Genomic DNA, 15,174 nt, shown 5'->3' on the forward strand with positions numbered 1-15,174 from the left:
CTGTGGTGTGGAGTCATCCTAATTCCGTGCTTCTGAGCCACAGAGAGGTCTTGAATCTTGGAAAGACCTGGGACACCCCAATGCTGCCACCTAGGAACACCTCCCCTGGTCCCGGGACCTGGAGCTCCAGCTCCCATCCCCCAGGCCTCCCAGAGCCCCACGAGCTGTTACCACCTGCTCAACGCCAGCTCTCCTGGGTCAGCCGCCTGCACTCCTTGCCAGGATCTATGGGGATCCCCTCTCCCTAACTGAGCCAGATCGGATCACAGTGAGCCGGCCTGGCACCCCGCGCTGCGGGCAGTCTGGGGAACTGCTTTCAATGTGGAACAAGGAGGGGTCTCTGCAGGGAAGAGGGCCTGGCCCTCGAGTGCCAGCTGGCACCGCACTCAGCCCTGCTGCTGGGCCAAAGGGCTGGCAAGAGACGACAGTGAGAAAAACGTAGGTGACGAGGAAGAGGGGCCTTGCCGAGGTCACAGAGCCCTGCCCTGCTCCCTGGGCTCCTATTTTGTTCTAGAAGCTTCGGGACAGCTGCACAGAGCTATGTGCTAAGGCAAGAAGCTGAGCCCAAGGAGGGCAAAACACAGGGTGCCCAGGACGACTTGGCCACCAAGACTGGACGTCAGGGGAGGAGCACAGACCTGCCCTCAAGCCCGAGGGGGCAGGCAACCAGCAGGAGCCCCAGGTTTGGGTAAACCAGTGCCCTCCACTCGCCCACAGCTCTGTAAAGTTTATTTTTGTTTTTGGTAACCTTCACCCGAGGATCGGTTTCCATTGGTTTTTAGAGAGAGTGGAAGGGAGGGGGAGAGACACAGAGAGAGAAACGTCGATGTGAGAGAGACACATTGACTGGTTGCTTCCCGCATGTGCCCTGCCCAGGGCGGGGGATCGAGCCTGCAACTGAGGTATGTGCCCTTGACTGGAATCGAACCCGGGACCCTTCAGTCCACAGGTGGATGCTCTATCCCCTGAGCCACACCGGCCAGGACTCTCCCATGGCTTTAAAGTGACTTTAGTGCCTTTGCTGTGTTGGAGTTCAGGAGATCCTCACCTGGCCCCCTTCCCTCCACAGTGCCTGACCCCTCGTGCCCTGGTCTGGGGCCAAATCAGCACAGATTCCCGAAAGGCCACGAGGGCAGATCTGTCCCTCCAGAGCGGTCAGGGGACAATGGATGTAAGAATCACATCCTGAGTCTTCTAAGTGGTCCAGCCCCGGTCCAGAGCTGGAGGGCGGGCAGTGAGGTCAGCCTCACAGACACGGGATGTGAGAGGTCATTTAGAAACGCTCCTCACACAGAGAAAGACGCCGAGCTCCTGAGACATGCGACGTGCGTCAGGTCACACAAGAGCCTACGAGGACCAAACTATGGACAAGACCCGGGGCTCTGTCCACCACAAGTGCTCTCTCAAGAGGGACTCCAAGAGCCACAGCTGCCTTTCAGAACTGCAGGAACCCAGCCCTCCATCAGGCAGGCAGCCAAGACATGGCGGCACCGCCATCACCACCAGGACCCAACCCTTCTGTCTCCCGTCCAGAGTGGAGGCTCAGGATCCAGCTCCCCATCACCTTTTACTTGCACCCAGTACGTTTCCCCATTTCAGTCCACCGACTCACCCGTCAGCCCAGCTAAGAGTATAAAAACCCTACCACTTCGGGAGTGGAGCCCTTGAAGGTCACCAAACAGACCACTGAAGTCCAAGGCCAGGGTGCCAGCTAGAGTCAGAGTTTGGAGGGAGTCATATTTCCGTTTTCTTCCTCGGCAAGTAGGAGCTGGAGATCTGGTGCATGATCACCAGGGCTGGGTAGAGGGGCAGCGCCAGGCACAGGTACCAGGCCGCGCCTTTGATCTGGGCCTGGAACCACACCGAGTACATGCCCAGGACCACCGTCAGGGTAGCCATCAGGTAGACCACCAGTCCACACGTCAGATGGTAGAGCTTGAGGCGAGCCACCCTGGAGACCCTGGCTGCCCGGGGGAAGAGCAGGCAGAGCCCACACAGGGCCTGGCCGCCCGTGGCCAGCAGCGTCAGAGCCCCCACCCAGCTGTGCCAGGAGGCCAGGTGGGGCAGCTCGCTGCGGGTCCTGCTGGCGATGATGAAGCCCAGCCCCAGGGCTGCGCAGAGGAGGGCCAGGCTCTGCCCCGCCCAGTGCAGTCGGATCCGGGCCTTTCGGGAGCAGAAGGAGAACAGGGAGTGCTCAGGCGAGAAGAGGAGGATGGCCTCGGCCATGCAGACGCAGAACTGCGAACAAGAGAGGGCCAGTGAGCCTGACGGCCAGCCTGGGCGTCTGAGAAAAGGGAGGCGCTCTCCTACTTATATCCAAACAAGGACACGGGGTGGGGGCTAAAGAACCCCACCAGGACCTCCTGCCCCACAAGCCCACTTGGCTGGGCACAATGGGGAGTCTACACTTGAGCGGAAGTCGCTTGTCATTCAGGCTGACATGCAAAGTCCACGCTTCCCCCGCCCCCCACCTGCCCTCAGACAAAGACTCCCATTTCTTGGCCAATGGAAACAACAAATGTTAAAAACGTGCTCCCAAACTTTGGGGGAGGAGTGGCTGGCTATCACCCCGCCCACTTCCTCCTCCCAGGCCCTAATGCAGAAATGCCTTCCATGCCCTCCCACCCCACTGACTACCTGGCACAGCCCAGCCCTCCCTGTCCCCGCTCTCAAAGGCTGAAGGGAAAGCTGGAGGCGGCCTGCTCCCCACCCCGGGAGCCTTAGCAAGGCTGGGCCTTCTGGAGCCTGGAAGTTCCCCTAGGGACAGAGCCACACCAATCAGCCGCATACGGAAGCCCAAACTCACCGCCAAGGCCATGAATACAGGGTGCCAGGAGAAAAGACCTGAGAACCAAAGAGAACAGACTGACGCCGGGCACCATTGTTTCTGCCCTGAGGATGGCTGGAGCCCAAAGCATCTGCCTACGGGGGCAGGTCAGCGTACTGTCCCAACCCTGACCAGGAATCAGGGCAAAGGGGAGCAGCCAAGGTTAGGGTGAGCAACCACGAGGCCAAGCCCACACCAGTGCAGCCTGCGTCCCCTCGGGCACCTGGCAGCTGTTAGCCCAGTGCCCCCCAGACTGCACCGCAGCCTCCCTCCCTGCACCCTCCGCGAAGGCTCTGCTCATGGGGAACTGGGGAGTTCGCTCCCGTCGTCTGCCTCCCCTCCCCCGCACCCAGAGCCCTGCCTACCCCGCACCGGCCCATCCCTCCACAAGGGTCCCCACTCCGTCTCCGGGGCGGGGGCTCCCACGCGCAGCCCCTCCAGCCCCTCGGCCCCGCCCCCTCCGGCCCTCGGCCCCGCCCCGCCCCGCCCCGCCCACTCACTGGTTCCCGGCCGGGACAGCACAGTCAGAAAGATGGTGAAGCCCAAAGCCAGCAGGTGCGCCAAGATCCCGCTGCCTCTCCGCAGCCAGCGGGTCAGTCTCGGCTCCCTCGCTGGAGCGGGAACCAGACCCAACTCCAGGCTCTGCATGGCCGGACCGGACCGGCGCGCACTCCCGGCCGCCCGAGCGCGTCTTCCGGGTTCGCGATCGCCCGGCGCCGCGGCCGCGGGAGGCTCCGCCCCGGACGCCCGGCGGTGCGACGGGTGCGCCCACAGCGCCCTCTGGGGGACGGGGGGAAGCGAGCCGCCCGGGAGAGCCCAAGGGCGCCGGGCACTGGACAGCTCCTGGGCCGCTGTTTCCTACGCCAACCGCACAGGACCTTTGTCTACAAGGGCTCTTGTCTCGGGCAGCGGCGGAAATCACATGTGCGACAACTGATTTCACCCCAAACCCCAAGTCACAAGTTGGCGACACTGAACCAAGACACTGGAACCAGTAAATGCTGGCATTCCCTGGCTGCCCACTGTCTCCATCCATCCTTCTTCTGTCATGTTAAGGGAATAAGATCCCTCCCTGCCTGAAGGCGGAGGAGAGGAAAAGGAAAGGACGAGGGGAAAACCGTGCCCTGCACCCAAGTGAACTCAGGCTTGAGGACCAACAGTCTGACTGACGATGCTCTATCTGCACAATCACTGTCCCCAGTGAGACAAATGGAGGAACTAGGGCACTCCCAGCCCTAGCCGCCTCCACACCATCTGCTCAGCCCCAGGGAGCCAGGCGATCCTAAGGGACCAGGGCCTCCCACACCACGGGAGTCCTGTGATCACACCACTCCCCTTCCTGCCTCCCACAAAGGTGTGGTTCAGCTCAAGGAGGCCTACCTGGGAGAGGCTATTCCCTTTCCTTAAGGGCAAACCCAATGGCCAGGGAGAGGCCAAAACAGGCAGGGACATTCTGAGACGTTACCAACTCGATTCAAGCTCCCGCAGCGAAGATGAGCTGCTAGTTAGAGGCAGGAACAGCTGAAGAAATGAAGTGGTAATTCAGAGGCGCGATGGAGGCCCAGGCTTGCAGAAAGACCATGAAAGGGCCACAGGCTGACCCCCACAGACCCTTGGGGCAAAGACCCAAGAGCAAAACCAGAGGTGTGGCTCCCCTTCCCGTCAAGCTCCCTTCCCAATAGGACTGGGGTCAGCTCTGGGGTCAAGATTCTGGGGAGCCCTGCTCGCTCAGAGCCATGCCTCCTCACCCTGCCTGGAAAGAAGACTCCCCAGTGACACACCCCCCAGCCATTTCCACACTGTCTCAGGGGACAGAGACAGGGAAGCTGGAGGCTGGTTCTCCATCCGCTCAGCCTCCTGGGGTATGGCTGGGGACAGTAAGGACACTCATTTTGTTAAAGATTTTCCCCTTCCTTTTCTAGGTTCCTGTTTTTATATTTTTCTTAGCAGCAACAGAACAGGGAGACAGTCTTGAGGTATTTTAAAGAGGTTTTTTTTTTTCTTAAAAAAAATAATATAAAGTTATAAAAAGCGGCAGCAGCCTGGGGCCCGGATCTGGAGGGGAGGAGGTGCTGGCGGCTCCATCGCAGTGGGCAGGCACTTTCTCGTTAATGGGCTTTTGACTGCAGGGAGACAAGAGGCGAGAGACAGGGTCAGGCTGGGGGCCTGCGGTCCTCCTGCTCAGCCGACTGTGTGGAGCACAGAGCTAAGGCCGGACTTCCCCCGCTGGCCTGGTGGGGAAAGCTGGGCCAGGAGGAGGCTGAGCGCCAGCCCGCAGGGCCGGCCCGGAGAACAGCCACGCACACGTGTGTGCCACACACACCCGGGCCCTGGCCAGATGTCACACTCACCACTCTCACACGGGTATGAGGTGTTGGCATGCATCTGGCCCATGCCTAACCCAGGAAAGCACCCCCTTCCCATGCCAGTAACTCCCTACTGGCTGAGAACCTGTGACAGATCCATGCTACGTCCGGGCTCCATCAACAGAGGAAAAAAAAAAAATAGCTGGCTGCTGGCTTTCCCAGAAACCCTGGAAAACCTGCCTGGCACCCGAAAACCTGGAAGTGGGTATGTGTGCAAGGTGGGCATGCACGCCTATGTGGACCGTGAGCTTTGTCCCTGCCCCTCCATGCTGGTGCCCAGAGGCAAAAGCAATGGGCGAGATGGGCCCAGCCACCCTGCTCGGCAGCGGTCAGGCCACAGCTCCAGGCTCACGCTCAACCCACGCCCAGAGCTCATGGAGACACGCTTCCTTTTGTTCAGGGGCAGAGGTAGCTGCAGTGCTCAAGGCCACAGCCACTCAGAGTGGCCCTCTGATGACAGCACGAGTGGGTGTGGGGGGGAGGCAAAGGCAGCCCCTCCTTCGCCTGAGGGAGTGGGCGGAGACAGTGAAAGGCTCACTAAGCGAAAGCCGGGTCACCTCGCAGTGAGCTGCCCCACCTCTCCTTGGCAATGGCCCCCTCTCCTCCGCTCCCTGCGCACCCACTCACTCAGCACCTGTCCGCGCCAGTTCCCACCGCGCTCCACCCTCACCCGTGCTGCCCCTTCGCTGCCCGTGCTCTGCGGGGAGCTGGGCGGGTACCTTCAGTGCAGAACACTTCTCCTCAAAGGCCAGGGCGGGCCCCGGCTTCTTGCGGCGCACGGAGCAGGCCGCGTCGGCGGGGGGGCCCGCCGGGCAGTGCTTGGCCTTCACTGGCCGGCAGTACGTGGCCAGGTTTTTCCGCTTCTTGGCCGCCTCCTCCTCGGAGAGGCAGCTGCTCGGCAGGGCCTTGGCTGGGTGGCCGGCCGCGCCCTGGCTGTCCAGCTGAGAAGCCTTGACCGGTGTGGGCGGCTGATGAGGGGAACCCCGACAGTCCAGGGGCCCTGCCCGCTTCACTCTCGGCCCCACCGTCCCGTTGAGCCCCACGCCCAGCGCGGTTTTAGTCTTGGCCGAGAGGCCCCGGCAGCCGGAGGGTTTGCCTTTGCCCGGGGGCTCCAGGATGCAGGTCCGTTTGAAAGTCGTGGGGCCAGGGGACAACTTTCGCTTTCGGGAAGGCGCCTCCACTTCGGCCCCGTCCTTGCCTTTGGACGACTTGCTGGCCTTGGAAGGCGGGAGCTTGCTGAAGGACGGCGAGGGCGTGTTGGCAGGCAGTGGCGAGGTGATGGCCTGGCTCCCGCCCATGCACTCCGCCTGGCTGCAGGCGGCTGCCACACTGGGGGAGCCGGCAGGGTAGCTGGGGGCCAGGCTGTCCTTGGTGGGGGGCATGGAAGCTGGGCAAGCAGGTCTGGGGGGTGGGCCCGGAAGGTGGGGGCAGCTGCCCATAGAGGCTGGGCTCGGGGGAGCAGGGAGCGGGGAGCTGGCAAGGTGGGATGGAGGCTCGGCTGCCGGTGGGATCTTCCTGTAGCAGAGAGAGAGCCACGGTCAGGTCAGGTCAAGCAAACGAGGGCCTCTCCACCAACACACTCCAGCCTCTGCCCCACCTAGAAATGGCCCAGAGCCCTGGCAGTGCTGCCATCTGCTGGGAGACGCTGGAACTGAGGGTTAGAGAGAAGGCACCGGGACAGACAGGCAGGAATGAGCCAGGATAGAGACCCATTAAGGACACCCTTTTAAACGTTGGAGCAGCCCCTAATCCTAGTTTCCTAAAAGGTGCTGGAAGTATGGGTAAGAGTCAGTCACTCCCAGACCCCATTCATGCCCTGCGCTAGCCCAGCTCCGGGCTGCCCAGTCCCCCCACCCTTTCCTGTAGCCGGGGTCTTCCCGGCCAGCAGCCAAGCCACACCCATGGGTCCATGTGAAGAGTGAGGGCTGCGGAGGCCCAGTACGCCTGGGGCCTGGGGAGGAAGTTCCAAGCCCAGGAAACTCACTTCCACATGTGTGAGCTGAGGTGCCTTTCCAGCATGGAGCTCAGCGCCGAGCAGAAGCGGTCCAGCCTGCGGCTGAACACGTAGCACCCTGGACTCACCAGCCGGCTCCCAAAGGTGCAGAACTGGAGACGGAGGGAAGGCACGGGATCAGTGGGCCTGAGATGCAGGGAGGGCACCTACCTGCACACAGGGTCTGACCCCCTGCACACTGTGGGCAGGAGGGCTGGGCCACCCCCACCCGGGTCCCCGCCCCAGGTCCTTACCGCCTGTGGCCTGGGGGGCCGGGTGGCATAATGGCAGTCAGGGGGGAGGTGGAGGTCATCAGATGTCCCCTCCTCCTCACTCTCCTCGCTGGAGGCCTGGGCCCCACCCCGGGGCAGGGGGAAGGGGAACAGGCCTGGGTCCCCATCACCACCACAGGGGCCTTCATCATCCAACTCACTCTCAGAGGAGGCCCGGGACCTGGAAGGGCCAAAGGGGATGTGAGGGCGATGGGACAGCCGTGGGTCAGGGTGGGGGTATCCCTGAACCCGCCCAGCTCAAAAAGCCAGGGCAGACACCCTGCTGAGCCATCAGACAAAGAGGAAGGGAGGAGAGGAAGGGAGGGAACAACAGAGCTCACAGGGTGAGAGGCAGAGATCAGGGGTTGCGGCTCCCGGGGAATTCTCTCCCCAGCCCCTCACTTCCCAGGCCCTGCCTCCTTGGGGGAAATTGCTCCAGATTCGCCTCCTCCAGAAAATCTTCTGAGTTTAACTGTACCCAGCTCTGGTCAGCCCCGTCAATTCTCTCAACCCCCTTCTCGCATCACACATTCCTGGGAGCCTGTCTGGGAGCTGAGCCTGTGTCGCGTGTCTGCCCGTGTTACAGGCAGAGAGGCGTGTGTCTCCTTCCGCAAGGCAGGCTCTCCCCAGGGTCCAGCGCAGCCTCTGCACACGAAGGGGCCAGCGAATGAATACACAGTAGGACCGCCTCGCCCAGGACCCTGACCCTTTCAGCTCCCTGACCCTTTCGGCTCCCCAGTGCCGAGTGTTGGCCTGTCGCAAGCAGCTGGGAAACCGCTCTCATCCTGGGTGTTGGAACTGGCACACCAGAGGCTGGGGCACCATGGTCGGCTTGGTTAGAAACAGGGAGTCACCCAATCCCGCACCCACCAGGGCCCCAGGTCTCCCCCCACACTCGGGGCGGAATGAGTAGCACCTTCCAGCGCGTTCCCTGGGCCTGTCTCCAGGGGTCCCTGATGGCTTGGGGCCGAGTGTCCCCAGGTGAGATGCGGCTGGATCCTGGACATACCTGGGCAGCGCACAGTAGGGATAGGTCTGCTTGGCACGAGCAGAGAAGGTGCTGCTGGGAGCAACCGCTGCTGCCACAACCGGGGCTGAGGAGGGGGGCTCCTGGGAGGGGCGCTCGAGAGCCGGCTCCTTGCGCCCCGGGCTCTTCTCCTTCGGGGACTCCCCTTTGCGGGAGTTGGCCTTCAGCTCTGCCACCAGCACGTCAAAGTCCTTAGCCCGGCCCTGGACCTCCCGGCGCTGGTGCACCGAGTGGATCTAGAACACAGCAGGATGGAGGGGTGGGGAGGGGGTGTGAGCTGAGCAGGGGTGAGGGGCAGCGGTGTGCTCTGGCCTGGGCAAGCAGAGAGAGAGGGGATGTGAGTGTGTTTGCGGGGGTGTCTGTGTGTCTTTGTTTCACTCCCCACAGGACCAGAACCCTCCTCAGAATCGGGGGATCTGGAAGCCACCCCTGGCCTGCTGCCCCCACTCCAGGCCCACTGCGGGCAGCCTCCCCTCCCCCTGCCCATCCCTGGAGCTGGATCTTGGAGAACAGCTCCATTCCTCTCCTTGCCCAGGGCCCAGGTCTGTGCCGCCCTCCCTCCCTGTGTGGGGGTGGGGGGGTTGGGGGGTGGGGGTTAGGAGGAGGGTTACCTTGCAGGTCAGCAGGCGGGTGCAGATCTTTTTGGTCTCTGGGTTTATTACCCCACACTGCCTGTTGAGGTCGCACTCCTTCCCTGTGGGGAGAGCGGTTCCAGTGAGTCTCAAGGGCATTTCCAGGGGGGCCTCAGGGGAAGAGCCCCCTGCCCCTCAGTGCAAAGCGGCAGCGTCTGGAGAAACATCTCCACACCAGCAGCTCTCTGCTGCCCAAGACCCCTCCCGGCCCGGTCCGCAGCCCAGGCACTCCTTCTGGGGACTCCAAGCCCCAAACAGGGCAACACATATCAAAACACACAAGCAGCCACAGACATCTGGGTGCCAGGGGTCCGGCTGTGGGAGGCGCCCGGTGCCGGGTCTGCGGGAGACAAGGCAGTCAGCAGCCCAAAGTGAGGCAGAGTCATGTCCCCGGCGTGGGCACAGGCCCCTTTAGCCTCGGTTGGGAGACTGGCTGGAGGGAAGCTTCCCTGAGAGCAAGCAGGTCAAACGCGCCCACGTCAAGAGGTGACCAGCGGCTCCAGCACCCTGGGCACCTGCGATGGCAGGCCCTCTCCTTTCTGCCCCTTCGCCATCAGGTCCAGCGACAGAGAATGAGTCCCCACTCTACCTTCCTGACCCCCAAAACCACGACTACTCACGGGCCATTTTCCGGTGGGTCTTAGGGGGCGGCCTGGCCCCACCAGGCTCCTTTTCAGGGGGGCTGCCGTCAGCCCGGTGACCGGGGCCCTCGCCGGGGGGTGTCTTGATGCTCTCTCTGCCAGGAAGTTCCTTAGGAGGGGGCGCCACGGGGGGCTTCCCAGGGGCGTCCTTGGTGAGGCTGCCGGGCTGGCTGAGGAAGGCGGAGGGCGGGGCCACCCTGACTCCAGGGCCGTCAGGCTTCGGGAGACCAGACATCTTCTCCAGATTCACCACAGGCACGAACAGGCTGCACATGGAGAGAGGGTGTGGACGGGGGCAGGGAGGCTGGGCCTGGGGCCTGGGCTCTAGCCCAGAGCCAAACACTTCCCAGCCCTGGAACTTGGGTGGGCTCCAGCAGGGATGCAGAACATGGGAGGGGGGACCCCTATTCCCCGGAGCACCCGGGAGGGGCTGCCGACGGAGCTGGCTGCCCCCTGCTGCGAACGGTGCCCATGGCCCCCCATCGCCCCCACTGCCCCATCTGGCAGCCCCTCCCCGGACTGGGCCAGGGTCCCGGGGCGTCTCCAGCCTCTCCTTACCAGAGGTTGTCCTTCTGGCTCTTCTCGGGTGGTGGGTGGCCACGGCTCCGGGACCCCTGGCCCTTCTCCCTGGAGGAGGTTTTGGTGGAACCTGGGGCCCTACAAGCGGGGCCCTGCCCATTCACTACATGGCATTTCTGAGAGCTGGCAGGGGCTGGAGGTGGGGGTGGGGCCCGGGCGTAAAGCTTGCTGAGGGGCCCATGTCTTCTTTCTGTCACCAGGAGGTGGAGAGAGCAACGGAGGTGAGTAACTGACTGCCTCCTTCCCGACCTGCTCACCCTGCTCACAGACTCACACAGAGAATCTGGAGTTTAGATTTCTAACAGGCCTCCTTCCCTCGGAACCTGAGTCTTCAAGACTCAAAATTCTAGGGCCCAGCTTCCCGGATCTCTTAGCTCTTCTCCCTAAACTCCACTAGAAAGAACTGCTGGGAGTTTTGCTCAAACGCTAACCCCAATAACCTGCCTCGATCTATGCAGCCACCCCCAGGACCTCCCTCTCCCCAAGGCCGCCCTCCCTCACACTCAGGCCTCCCAGCTGACCCTGTCCTGGGGGTTCCCTTCCATCCTCCCCGCCCGAGGCTCCGCCCCAGGGCTCCCTCACCGCAGTGCTTCTGAAAAGCTTGAGGCTTCACCACTTGGCTGCAGTGGTTACACACAACCAGATAGAAGTCGTCGTAGGCCGGGCAGTGCCCGAAGATGGACATGTCTGCAATGACAGAAACCCTCATCACTGGGGCTAGGGACCCCAGGGCTTCCCTGTGAGATCGGGGAGCACTTCTCCCTGTTGACATGACAGGCTTCCTGCTGGAGGCTCCCAGCTTCCAGAGTTCAATCGAAGCAGTCCCTAAGAATGTGGGCATCGACCCCCTATGATTAGGATCTCCTATGACAGGGGCCAGCAGCCAGGCGCATGGGCCGACTCAGACCTATGAGAGAGAGGATCCCAGACCTGCTGCCCCGCCCACCAAACAGCCACCTCCTGGGAGGTGGGGAAGAGGGGAAGGTGGTCCTGACTCCCACCTTCTTTAATGAGGGTCATGGCATCCAACTTCTTCGTGCTTTTGTTAGTCTCCTCCAGCTCAGCCCCTGGAAGAGAAACACAGCTCAGAAGGACCACCTCCTTCCCAGAAGCCCCATCTATCTCCTACCCGCCCAGGGCCTGCAGCCTGCAGCGGGGCAGTAGGAAGCCCACACTCCCTGACGAGATCCTGATGCTCAGCACCACTTGGGGAGCCTGCAGCGGCTCATGCTTCCTCCACCTGCTACCCTGGAAGGAACTGGTGCCGTTAGGAGGGATCCAGCCACCTTTCCTATAGACTCCAAGGCGAGGTTCAGGGTCCCACGGCCAACTGCTTGCATGACTGTGAGTCAGTATCTTCCCCACTTAAATGGGAAATAGTCTTGAACGTATTTTCCTATAGATCCCCGAGTCCCTTCTTGAGATTTCGCAGATGGGTCCTTTCTGCTACTCCATGGCATCCCTAACAGAAGCTCTCCCAGGTCCCCATCCCCACCAACTCAATCTTGTTCCACCTGGGTTACCATGGCATTGTCAAAGCTACACCCAGCTTCTCAGGTCCTGCACGGGTAGGATGGCCACAGAGCAGAGAAGCTGATGTCTTGGGGCCTCTGGCATCTTCCAAGTCCCCTTGGTCGGTGATGCGAGCACCTTCCCTCTTCAGGGGGTTTTGGGCAAGGGTTGCCCTTGTACCTCTCACTTTCTGGGTGGATCTTAGTTGTGCAAAGCAGCTCCTGCCCCATCCCCCTACCTGACTCCTCTCCCCGCCCTCCTCTACGCCCCCTCCCTGTCCCTTGGAAAAAAAAAAATCAATTCTGAGTCACCAAACCGGCTGATTCCATTTCCGGTTCTCAATGCACCCAGACCCTGACAATGGCCCTATCCTTGCCCACCCAGCACGGGCAGTCCTGGTGGCCAGGGCTCCCGTGTAGGTCTGCTTCCGATGCCTATGACAGATGTGCCCCTTTCGAGGTGGAGGAGACCGCTGACAGTCTTATATAATCTCCGGATATGAGGGGTGGTGGGTTAGGCATGCGGGAGACAGGGGCAGCCCCCACTCTCAAGTGGGTGAAAATGCAGTGCTGGACAGAACTGAGCAGGGAGTCCGGCCTCAGAGGAGAACAAGTGTCATCAGAGGCCGCACGGAGCGGCCCTCCTCCACCGCCTCTTCTTACTTGCAAACTTCTTCAGGGGCGTGATGCCTGCTGTCACCCCAAAGGCCACGAGGCCAGGTGCTCCCTGGGGCCCAGGACACAAAGATCAGGAGAAGGGGGCTGCCAGCGCGATCACCAAAGGCACCCAGGGGCCTGGAGAAGGTGGGGTTCAGGGAAGAGAGCCAAGAGGTAGGGCAAGAGGCCCAGAAAGGACGGTGGGTTGGAGGCATGGATGGATGGGTGGATGGACATAAGGGAGGAAGGGAGGATGGATGGATGGATGGATGGATGGACGGACGGACGGACCGGTGAACGAATGCGGTGAAGGCAGGGGTCCAGTAGCATCCCAGGCGGCAGGCAGAAGCCGAAAAGGAGCAGGAGGCGTGGGGCAGAAGGCGAAGGAACAAGGGGGACGGGGAGGAGGGCACGGAAGTGGGGTGCGTGGGAAACACGTGGAGAGGACTGTTGCGGATGGGGAAAGCCCGAGGCAGGTGCAGGAGGGGCGGGAGCTGGGGGGCTGCAAGCAAGAAGAAAGAGAAAAGCAAGCACATGTGGGGACAGGTACTGGGCACCGGCAGAGGCAGAGGCGGGTGGGGTGGGCTGCGGGCGGAGACCCGGCGCTAGGACCCGGAGGCGCGAAGCAGGGGGAGCGGGCGGGCACTAGGACCCGGTGGGTCCTTTGTTTGGGGGGCCGGGGAGCCGGACGGCGGCTCCCGTCGGCAGCTCCCCTCAGCTGGCGGGGACCCGGAGGGGGGAGGGGAGACAGGGATGGGGTCCCCGGACTCTAGGGGAGCTTCACTCACCGTCGGCCGCGGGCAGGTCGGCCCGTTCCACCCACGAGCTCCAGCTCTGTCCCGCGAAGTCATCGAGACTCGGCACCCGCCGCTCCAGAGCGGCCATTGCTGCCGCCGCGCGTTCACGCACCGCCATCACCGCCGCGGACGCGCGCCCGCCCGGCGCCGCCGCCGCGCGGCCCCCTCCCCCGCCCCGCCGCGGGCACGCCTCCCCCTCCCACCTTTCGGCTCCCTCTCTGCACAGGCGCAGCGCGGGCCGCCTGCCCCTCGCCCTCACTCCCCCAGAGCCTTCTGGGAAATGTAGTCTTGCAGGAGGTGCTGCTGCCCACCGAGTTTGCATCGGGAGCTCCTCCGAAATGCACAGTGATGGGGGGAAACGAGACGAAAGCCCCAGGACCTCCCCCCCTAACCCTGGCGCACACGTTCCTCCTGCTGCCGGCCCACTCTCTCAAGTTCAGCGCACACGCGCCCCGGCCCGCCCCCCGAGCCGCGCGCCTCCGCCCGCGGGCTGGCGCCCCTGCTCGGGCTGGCGGCTGCGAAGCGACTTCGCTCCCCTGTAGATGGAACTGGGTAGGTGCAGGGAGGTGGGCGCTGTGAAGCAGAAGGGCAGGGGGAGGGAGTCTGCACGATGCGCTGAAGGACACAGGGGTTGGCGTGGGGGAGGGTCCTCGGCTCCCGCGTTGTGCCTCCCCGGTGGGAACCCCGCTGCCCTGGTGCGGAGCAGAGGGTTGGATGGCGTTGCCCGGGTTTGAGAGGACCTAGCCGAGCTGACCGAGATCACCTGTCAGGATGACAGAAGGCTGTCTCGGAGCCAGAGCCAGCCCCGGAACTGGGTCTGCAGCATCTCTGCTGATCGGCTCTCTCCTCCTGAGCACTGCGATCGATACCCTGGACTGCCTCTTCCCAAACCCCGGCTGGACCCTGACTCCATCCATCACTTTGGCTTCTTTTCCTAATGAATATTTTGTCTGCTGGAAGGGCTGCTACCGGAGCCTCAGCATAGGGAGATTTCCCATCAGATCTGTCGTTTTCCTTGCTGAGGCCTGGGAAAGACCTTAATGATCCACCTCTTCCTTTTTCTCAGCGGATAACATTTCTTCCCACCCTCACACAATCAAGACACAAAAGCCCGCCCTTCCCCATCACATCAGAAGAAAGATACTCATTCTCTTATTCCTCCTCAACCCCTCACATTTCACCCCATATTCATGCCTTCCGCTAAGGGGGAATCGAATCGGAGGCAAATAAATCCAGGTCTGTGACTCCAAGACCTCTCAGATTCCTTCTCACTTTCCCCTAAAGAATGATCTCTGAGGGCAGGGAATCCTAACCTGAGAACCAGAGGCGACCCCACCCCGAGGGTGTCCAGGATCCTGGTGACATTGAACGTAATCTTGTACCCAGGTGTATTGTTCTAGGGGATGTAAATGTAGCGAGCGGCTGTCAGAGGGGAGAGGTGCAAGTTGGTGTAGCAAGAACCTTTCTAGTGAAGAGGGCAAGCATATGGCCCCCTTGACTCCAGCAGGAAGCTTGTCTGAGTCACAGATGGTAGGAGAACAAATGAAAGCAGCATTGTGGAGGCCTCTCTCTCTCTCTCTCTCTCTCTCTCTCTCTCTCTCTCTCTCTCTCTCGTCTCACACACACACACACACACACCCCTTTTGAGCTTTCTCTAAATTTGCTAATGAGTCTTGGTTTCTTTGGACTAACTGATGCCACCCAAAGGAATGTCACCCGGAGCCGCTCTTCAGTTTGCAGATTCTACAGCTTGGGGTGCAGAGGGGAGAGGGGCAGAATGATGTGTTGGTGGAAATGCAGGTATTTGTCCAAAAACTTAAAGAGGGGGGGGGGGGGGGAGGGAAATAAAAATCCCCAGAAGGGCTCCAGTCT

At 62.0% G+C, this 15,174-nt stretch overlaps 2 protein-coding genes across 3 annotated transcripts; both read right to left on the minus strand.

Moving 5' to 3' along the window:
- Window positions 1-714: 714 nt before the first annotated feature.
- Window positions 715-6,025, minus strand: LOC118673139 (cytochrome b561 domain-containing protein 1). 2 transcript variants are annotated; one of them, XM_036343648.1, is made up of 3 exons: window positions 5,913-6,025; window positions 2,807-2,844; window positions 715-2,238 (listed from the first exon to the last, which is right to left on the minus strand). In XM_036343648.1, exons 2-3 carry the CDS (start codon window positions 2,816-2,818, stop codon window positions 1,735-1,737), a joined length of 516 nt encoding a protein of 171 aa, XP_036199541.1. In that variant the 5' UTR covers window positions 2,819-2,844; window positions 5,913-6,025; the 3' UTR covers window positions 715-1,734. The 2 variants fall into 2 exon arrangements, with proteins under 2 accessions (XP_036199541.1, XP_036199540.1); XM_036343647.1 differs by lacking the exon at window positions 5,913-6,025 and adding an exon at window positions 3,328-4,082.
- ATXN7L2 (ataxin 7 like 2) lies at window positions 4,805-13,468 on the minus strand. Its single transcript, XM_036343646.1, has 11 exons — window positions 13,294-13,468; window positions 11,339-11,404; window positions 10,920-11,024; window positions 10,317-10,527; window positions 9,738-10,024; window positions 9,097-9,179; window positions 8,468-8,721; window positions 7,441-7,639; window positions 7,178-7,299; window positions 5,913-6,708; window positions 4,805-4,950 (listed from the first exon to the last, which is right to left on the minus strand). The coding sequence occupies exons 1-11, from the start codon at window positions 13,418-13,420 to the stop codon at window positions 4,936-4,938; spliced, it is 2,265 nt and encodes a 754-aa protein (XP_036199539.1). The 5' UTR covers window positions 13,421-13,468; the 3' UTR covers window positions 4,805-4,935.
- Window positions 13,469-15,174: the final 1,706 nt, after the last annotated feature.

This window comes from Myotis myotis, unplaced genomic scaffold, assembly GCF_014108235.1.
Source record: "Myotis myotis isolate mMyoMyo1 unplaced genomic scaffold, mMyoMyo1.p scaffold_m19_p_18, whole genome shotgun sequence".
NCBI lineage: Eukaryota > Metazoa > Chordata > Mammalia > Chiroptera > Vespertilionidae > Myotis > Myotis myotis.